Source organism: Lolium rigidum, chromosome 3 (assembly GCF_022539505.1).
Source record: "Lolium rigidum isolate FL_2022 chromosome 3, APGP_CSIRO_Lrig_0.1, whole genome shotgun sequence".
Lineage (NCBI taxonomy): Eukaryota > Viridiplantae > Streptophyta > Magnoliopsida > Poales > Poaceae > Lolium > Lolium rigidum.
The window spans coordinates 116,203,421-116,212,721 of NC_061510.1; the positions used below are offsets into that span (position 1 = coordinate 116,203,421).

The 9,301-nt window shown below is 42.6% G+C and overlaps 1 protein-coding gene across 3 annotated transcripts; it reads right to left on the reverse strand.

Moving 5' to 3' along the window:
* Positions 1-247: 247 nt before the first annotated feature.
* LOC124698059 (mitochondrial outer membrane porin-like) lies at positions 248-3,456 on the reverse strand. 3 transcript variants are annotated; one of them, XR_007000873.1, is made up of 6 exons: positions 3,418-3,456; positions 2,761-2,871; positions 2,472-2,561; positions 2,235-2,391; positions 1,233-1,300; positions 270-482 (listed from the first exon to the last, which is right to left on the reverse strand). XR_007000873.1 is itself a non-coding variant. In XM_047230582.1 (4 exons), exons 1-4 carry the CDS (start codon positions 3,439-3,441, stop codon positions 2,386-2,388), a joined length of 231 nt encoding a protein of 76 aa, XP_047086538.1. In that variant the 5' UTR covers positions 3,442-3,456; the 3' UTR covers positions 732-2,385. The 3 variants fall into 3 exon arrangements, 1 of the variants encoding a protein (XP_047086538.1); XR_007000872.1 differs by having other exon boundaries at positions 248-482; positions 1,233-2,391; XM_047230582.1 differs by lacking the exon at positions 270-482 and having other exon boundaries at positions 732-2,391.
* Between the last annotated feature and the right edge of the window lie 5,845 nt (positions 3,457-9,301).

The following is a 9,301-nucleotide window of genomic DNA, read 5'->3' on the forward strand; positions in this document are numbered from 1 at the left end:
ATCTACATGGGCCAAGCCTAAGAAATCAACCTTTTCTATTCTTGGTGTTGGCCTTTTACTATGTATTTTTGTTGGGCCTTAGCCAATTCACAGGCAGTTCTATTTTGGGCCTTTGCCATTTTGCATTCCATTCGACTATGGGCCTTAGACGTTTAGCATGCTATTTCCAATTTGGGCCCCAGCCATTTCATATTCCATTTCATTTTGAGGCCTCGACCATTTTCAACAAATTGGTCCCGTCCTAAATTCTGACAGTAAACCAAAGACAAATTTTTCAAATGGAAGACATATGACATACAAAATAATTGAAAAATATTTAAATTTAGCCTGCAAAATACTTGAAATAATAGCTAACATTAGCCTATTACAGTCTTTCCATAGATGGCCATTCTGTGCCGAACTAATACAACTAGCACTAATGATAAGTAGTTCCTCTTTGCTTTGCAGGGCTTCAGGCTTCAAATTTCTTCAACCTGGAGCTCCTGTAAAAGAGTTCAAAATGCAACACTTTTAGAGTTTGATGAACAGAATAATTACCAACATGTGTATCAATAATGTCGTAAGACAATACAAATTGCAATGATGGCAAGAATTAGTCTGAAACTGTAAGTCAGACAACTAGGAACGCATATATTAAAATTAGAATAAATGCCATCAGCACGACCACAAGTTACAGTTTGATGTGGCTCCTTTCATTTCAGCATATAAAGGTGAAAAATGCAGATACCAAAATATTGTTTCAAGTACAGAACTATAAGCACAATCAATAGCATTTTTTGCAATTAAAAATGTAAATACTTGTTGATAAAAGATTATTACAAACAATGCACCATCTTAACAATAACTACATTCAAAAGGAGACATCTTCAAAACCAGAACTGTGAATGATATAGCCAATTAAAAATGAAACATTTAATGTGACTGCATGCTGCAGTATCCTGGCAGCATAATTATCAACTCAATGGCAGAACTCTGAAGTCTAGAAAATGAATGAAATCATGCTGCAGAGTCAATGCCAATCATTCAAAAATAAACTAATATGAAAATTTGATGTGCTCTAAATGGCGGAACTGAATGTTCTTTATCATCTAAATAGAAGTCAAGAACACAATCTTATAGAAACAAGAGACCCCAGTTCACACAAATAACTTCAAATTTGTGGGATCGCAATCAAATTGATGTAGAGAAATTATCACTGTTTGCAAAATTACAAGGACATTAAGTGGCCATACATCAGTTTCCATAACGATCTTGTTATCATTCAAAAATCAAGAACCAGGAGTTGAGCATGGTCAGTTCACTGCAAAAAAGTTAGGATGCTATCAAGTAAATATGCACCATCATGTAAACAGAAAAGTGTCCAGAATCAGCTTGCAAGCCTACAATATTGCAGCAGATTACAAATTCAAACTAACAAAAGTGCAAAACACAATGGCATTGCCATTGAGTGGTGTTACATGTTAAGTTTCATGCCAACAGCTACAACAGAGAAGCATTAATTGGCTCTGAGCTCTCATACCTTGCTACAGGTCATTTCAGTTCAAGTCCAGGATTGTGTAGAGGAGATAATGATATATTACTATAACAGAACACAAAAAGTTGTAATTATGGCAGAACCATCAAACCACATCAATAACTATATGAGCAGCAGATAATCAAACTAGAACAATAACTTGCGGAATCTGGTTTAATTATGGCAGGCAATCAAACTAGAACGACAAGGATTTCTTTTACGAGTGCTAGAGGGACGAGCTAGATACCTTTTCTATATGACGAGCGCTAGAGATAATGATGTATTACTACCACTAGAGTATTACACTAGCAATGAATGGTTCTAAACAGCTAGCAATATGTACATCAGTGAGAGATAAAGAACAATAGATGGTAATTAATGTTAGAATATTCTTAACTAACATATAGCAACATGTAAAGCAGTGATCATAAAGTAAACATGGTAATTTATGTGTACGTCAGTAATAAGTGGGATATGATGCCAACAGAGAACCTGACGAAAACTAAACCATGAACAAATACTAGTTCAGAACTGACCATGTAGTCTAGTCGAGTAGATAACTAGGGAGCGCCAACTTTATTCATGTACTATCTACTACTGCAACATGTATCAAGTAACTTTAGCTAGATAGCTACTTCTATCAGTTTGCTGGAAACTACGGTTGCAAACACTTGAGATGCCTGTTGTTTCTGCATCGAGATAGGGAAACAAGGAAACACACCAGCGCTGACAGATGGGTCATCCGTTTTGATTCAGACATCAGCACCAACAGCTAGAGCGTTAGTTCCAAGTGCAGCAGAGAGGCTGCTTTCAGGATTAGCAGTCAAACCAATGCTTGCATTAATACCAGCATAATCATGTAAGTACTGGAGCTAGACCTGCAAAGAAAGGGTAAAAAATAAAACTAAGCAATAAATTTCCAGTTACAACACAAATACATTGAGGGTCAAAACACTACCTTTCCAGATTTTTGACCAGGAACAGCAAAGCGGAAGATGGTCTTCGGCCCTGGTGCCGCATACGCATCAGCGGTAATTGTAGTAATGACCTGTCAAATAGATCAACGCAATCAGTACCAAGACTTTGAATTCACGGCGAAATTATTACAGTGTTCAATGCTAGTCAGTCAGACAACAAACTGGTCACAGTTTATTTCATCATAAGTATGGATATTGTAGGAATTGTTTGCACAATACTAACATAACGGATACAAGTATATATATAGAGAGAGAGACAGAGGTAGGTACATTAGATGCTGAGTTGGCCTTCACATCTATAGTGATTCCTTTGTTCTTGATCTGTGACTGGATCTCACCGAGTATCAGATCACCCTTCTTTGTACTGCTAGCAGTAACTGTCTACATAGAGAAATTCAAAGGAATGTAAAAAGCCATAGATATTATATACAGTTACAAGGATCTATCAACATAACATGTGATACAGGAAAAGGTAATATCGAGTGAAAACTAAGATATGCAGAGCAGAGGTTTGGCATACTGTAAATTTTTATATACGAAAAACAATTGATGTAGATGACGAAAAACATGCACTGATTCGTTCATAGTTTATGTACCGAAGTTAGTGTTGTTTTAATTTTCAGTTTATGGTGCTATCATGCAAGACAGTGCTGCAGAAATGAAGGTATACGCATACTCTGAAGGTTACTGAATGTACACCATTTTTAAGGATATCTTTGCAAGAGAAGAGTGCAGAAATACGAGTTAGTGAGGCCTAAGTTCAACACCGGTTTGGAGACCCGTGTAAGTGTTCATCTCTTTTTATGTGGGAAGAGAGGTCAAGAGTGACAAGGTCCTTACACTAACTTACAACCGAAGGGTGACGATAAATATGAGTCTCTTTGCCAGGTCTCTGCTACCGCAACAAAAGAAGAGGTGTTATAATACCTCGGCCGGCCGGAAGCAACTCATGTCTGTCACCGTTACAACTACGATCAGGACCAGACCAGATTGCACAGTTCGAAATGGATGCGTGAAAAGACTGCACTTCGACCGAAGTGAAGAGAGCTGCTGCACATCCTAGATACAATCCATTTTATAGAGCAAATTAATGTGAGAGCTGATGCCTATTTTTAAAGCAAAATATGACAATTGGTTTCCTATGCACCCACTACCTATGCACACATCGATTTACATTATACATGCACGATTTCCCTACTACTACACCACAGAAATGAAAGATACAAATTCTAGGAAAGATACTTCGAGGAGGAGTAGAGTACCTCAACAGCAGCAGGAGGTTGGTGAGTGCGCTCCAGCAGCAGATCGTGGTTGTGAACGTCGCCGGCAGGAGGAGCAGCAGGTCGACATGCATCGGCCTGCCACAGGACGCCAGCGAGGGCAACCACCGGCAGGTCGACCTTGTGGTGCAGGGAAGAGGGCGTCGGTGTCGATCTCCAGCTGGGGCTCGTTCGGGAGGGGTTGGTGGAAGCCGGCCTGGATGGGGAACGAGGCGGAAGAGGGGTGGTAGGCGCCGGAGCAGTCCGTGGCGCCCGGACGCGGTTGTCCGCGAGCTGCAGTCCCTCGGGTCGCTGACGTCGGTGAAGGCCAGGACTCGCTGGCCGTCCGCATATGTCCCGTGCGATGTAGACGATCGCCTAGCCGGGACACCACCGCTCGCTGCCGGAGCGCCTCCGTCGCCATGGACCTCCTACAGCTCTTCCTGGATCCTGTGCTAGGGTTTGCGTTGCGGCGGACGATTTCGAAGTTCGATGGGGTGAAATAGAAAGAGGGGGAGGAGAGGATTCAGGGGCGGGGATCGGCGGGGCAGGGCGTCACCGGAGTTCGCCGGGATCTTGGAAGGCGGCGGAGGTGGAGGAAAAGGGAGGAGGCGCTGGGAGAGGGGTAGGTACTAGGTCGTGGGGAGAGTAGTTCTGTTGGATGGGATGGGGGCGTGGGGCTCGGCAGGGCTCGCAGATGTGGCCTCATGCTAACATTTCGTCTCCCGCCTATGGGCTCATATTTTGGGCTGGCCATTGCTCGGTCTAAAATTTAGACTCTTGGCGCGTGAGCAAATATTTCGCGCGCGATTACTCATAGGTAGTAGTAATATTTCGGTTGATGGATGGAGGTTTTCTCGACGGCTGAGATGGTCTTTCGGGAGCTCATCCCTGGGTAGGCTCTTCATGTCTTCCGATTGGCTATTGTGGTGCCCACGAAAAAGACAAATTTTGAAGTGGGTCAATTTTGAACTACATGTGCTTGATAGCTTGCTTATGACTTTTTACAAAAAAAAAAAATAGGTTCACAGGTAGTTGTTTCATCAGAGATCCACAAAGAGTTATGCAATATTCAACCCCTGGGAAAGAATGGTGGCTCACTGTCGTTTTGACCATATTTTGAGGGTCACGCATGTCTAGGGTTCAAATCCCTCGAAAGTGATTTTTTGATTCGCTTTATTGGCAGCCTATAAGTTTGGACCAGCTTGGTAGGGGCATGTGTTTGTGTATCACTTCCTACTAAAATTGGTTGATTTTACACCTCTAGGTCGGTATGTGGGTCTCACTTGTTAGTGGCAGGTCTAAAACTAGCCACCTTATCGAAAGTTAACATTTGAAGACGACAGGTAGGTGATACTGGTGAGGTGGACGACCAATCATATTAAACCATCCGAATTAGGCGCCATTACCTATTAAATTGGTCGGTAATCCGCTAAAAATAAGGTCGTGGACCGTATCATTTTCTCTATGACCAATTCAAGTTAGGAAATTATGACTTTTCTAACTGGAATGGTCGTAATGATTTAGGGTTTGCACCCTCACAAATTCCTTAAGACCATTTAGTGCCAAATGGTCATAGATTTATGACTAATTCATCCACGGTCACTATGAGAAGGTCACTAGTTAACACATTTCTTGTAGTGGATTAAAATACTGTAGGCACGGGGACGGATAACGGGCGTTGCATGGATGAGAGAAACTCATGTAACAATCATAGCAGGGCATTTGCAGATAATAATAAAACGGTGTCCAAGTACTAATCAATCAATAGGCATGTGTTCCAATTATAGTCGTACGTGCTCGCAATGAGAAACTTGCACAACATCTTTTGTCCTACCAGTAGGTGGCAGCCGGGCCTCAAGGGAAACTACTCGGATATTAAGGTACTCCTTTTAATAGAGTACCGGAGCAAAGCATTAACACTCGTGAACACATGTGATCCTCACGTCACCGCCATTCCATCCGGTTGTCCCGATTTCGTCACTTCGGGGCCATTGGTTCCGGACGACGACATGTGTATACAACTTGCGGTGTAAGACCATAAACAATGAATATCATGATGAAATAATAACATGTTCGGATCCGAGATCATGGCACTCGGGCCCTAGTGACAAGCATTAAGCATAACAAGTTGCAACAATATCATAAAAGTACCATCTACGGACACTAGGCACTATGCCCTAACAATCTTATGCTATTACATGACCAATCTCATCCAATCCCTACCATCCCCTTCGGCCTACAGCGGGGAATTACTCACACATGGATGGGGGAAACATGGTCGGTCGATGGAGAGGCGTTGGCGGTGATGATGGCGATGATCTCCTCCAATTCCCGTCCCGGCGGAGTGCCGAACGGAGACTTCCGGCTCCCGAGACGGAGTTTCGCGATGTGGCGGCGTTCGGAGGGTTTCCGCGACTTCGACTTCTCTCCGTGCGTTTTTAGGTCGAGGCGAATAAGTAGTCCGAAGGAGGGCGTCGGAGGCCGGCCGAGGGGGCCACACCATAGGGCCGCGCGGGCCCCCTAGGCCGCGCCGCCTTATGGTGTGGGGCCCTCGGGCCTCCACCTTACTTGTCCTTCTGGCTCCGTCAGTATTCCGGGAAAATAGGCCCTTTCGTCAAAATCCCGAGGTTTTTCCCGAAAGTTGGATTTCTGCACAAAACGAGACACTGTAACGGTTCTGCGAAAACAGCGTTAGTCCGTGTTAGTTGCATCCAAAATACACAAATTAGAGGCAAAACAATAGCAAAAGTGTTCGGGAAAGTAGATACGTTTTGGACGTATCAGTGAGCATGCTCAGTCCACCTCACTAACTCTTTTGATCAATGACGACCATAACTAACATCATTGTCCCTTCATATCGTAGGATCACCCAAAGGACGCGGAGTTCCTGAATGTGCCCATTGTCAACTACGACAAGATGCATACCATCTTCACTTTCGGCCTCGCCACCGGCAAGTACGCCATGGGATCCAGTGAGCCCATGGGCTCGGCTGCAGCAAATCCTTCACTTGAGGATGTTGAAACCCACGAGTCCGACACGATCAACCTTGATGGGCCACCTGAGAAGGTTGCCGACGCGCCTGAGAAGGTGACCGCCGTCAAGAGGAAGAGAGGCGCCTTCGCCGATGATGAGATGGTGGCCTTCACCAACATGACTATTGTTGTGAAGGACGTCGCACATGCCATCAGGGACAACAAGCCCACGGACATGCACCCTGACCTGTACAATGCCGTCATAGACATGCTTGGCTTCGCCGAGGATGATCTCATGGCGGAGGTGAGCCACCTCGTCGACCACAAGACCCAGGTTTGCAGCTTTGTGGGCATGATCGAGCTACACCGCGTCCTCTAGCTAAGCAACTACCTTGCCAAGTATCACTACAAGGTGTAGTGGTGCCCTTGAGGGGGTGGTTTAGGGGATGCATGCATGGATGTGATGAACTTGATGATGATGATGCTGATGATGTACATTTTGGCAGTAGCTAGGGTTGAAAGACATTTGATGGCCCCCTTTTGTCACTATGATGAGGTGGTATATACTAACCCCTTAGGTGATGGTGAACTTGCGGTGTTAGGATGCCATCCACTTTTGTTGTGGTGATAAGATGACAACATAATAGTGTAGGATGAACTTGTGATCCACTTTTGTAATGATCATGCATGCCCCTGTTAGTTTATCATTTGCTCTTGTGTGGTTCTATTGCTCTGTTATGAATTGGTTCATGGTTGTGATCGATTAACTGTTCTTCTTATGCCGTGCTAGTGGTATGTGGTGTTTCACAGACGGGTTCAAGAAATCTACAGCTCATGGAGGGTCTGTCAAGACCAGATCAGTGGCTACTCCAACAACAGCTACCGAGGGTATGAAACATTGGAGGAGTCACAACAAGAGTACCTCACCTTCCTTGAAGAGGAGTTCCTGAAAGATCAGGCTATCGATGAGGCAGTGCCATTAGCACAACAGCCGAAGGAAGTGCATGATCTACAAGGAGCACCACCGGAGGAAGTGTCTGATTGTATGTAACATGCTATGGCATGGTAATCTCATCCTATTTGAATTATGGTAAGGATATGGAACTGTAATTTGAGCAACCAAATAGGCGATTCATGTTTTCCTAGATGCAAGTTGGGCTGGAAACGGGCAACCAAACAATGGGGTCTGGCTTCCCTCTTCGGCACAGAAAAAGACGCCCAGGCTATCAAACGACCCGCCTTTTATGGCCATGGTCCATTCGTGACGTGCAGGGAGGCCCACCTCATTGACGCAGTGTGCTAGAAAATATATACAAGCTACCAAACGCACTCTACCTTTTCAAAAGGAAAAACACAATATAGGACGTAGGCTTACACGCTCATATACTACACATGTATACGCACGTTGGAGAAACTGGATCAAAGAAACTGATCAAACTGATCAACCTAACTTGCACAGATCTTCGTGCGGATAGGCCGGCTGAAAAATGACCATGTTCAGAACAAAAAAAAAACTGGTTTAGCCAAAATTACACAATGCTACTGGCACGAGCCTAGTTGGGTATATGCAGCTGGGAAAAACGCACGTTTTGGACTTGTAATGAGAGTCGTGAGTCGTGACGACAAACGAGAAACACGGCAGCATGGATATTGAATATGAGAGACAAAGTTGTACTACCGTCACACGCCGAGTATATAGCATAGAACTACCACTTTCTATGCAAAATTTCAGAAAACTACCACTTTTTGTTCCAATCGCATAGAACTACCACATTTGGTGGAGGTTGTCTCAGATAGCACTGATCCTGAATTGAACACGAATTAATAGCCATCGTTTTGTAGATAGGTCTTTAAATTTTGAAGGAAAATTACGCACGGGTCCCTCGTGTCTCGTAGTTTTCAAATAATCACCTATTTATTTTTCAAACCTTTATAACGTTTAAATACTAATTCAAATCTAAAAACTTTTAATATGAAAAGTGCTCAGAAATGTTTGAATATTTCAAATATAAACTTTTTAAAATCTTCATAACTTTTGAATACTGATTCAAATGGAAAAACTTATAATATGAAAAGTGCTCAGAAATGTTTGAATATTTCAAATATAAACTTTTTGAAACCTTCATAACTTTTGAATACTAATTCAAATGGAAAACTTATGAAAAATGCTCAGAAATATTTGAATATTTAATATAAACATTTTAAAACCTTCATAACTTTTGAATACCAATTCAAATGGAAAAAATTATAACATGAAAAGTGCTCAGAAATGTTTGAATATTTCAAATATATAAATTCAGTTCACTATTTTAGATAATTAAAATTTACAAACAAATAAATTACTTCTATTCATAATGTAAACTTTGGAAATTCATAACTTCAATTCTATAACTCCAAATAATATAAATAATATGTCTAAATTTATTAGAAAAATCCAAGGAATCCATTTCTAACATCCATAATGCATGTATCATATCTTTTCTTCTCAGATATTTCAAAATTCGTCCGTGCTGTGAATGAGAACGGAGAACTTGCGCCAACACGCTCCTGTGTTGTTTTCAGTCATGTCGTACATG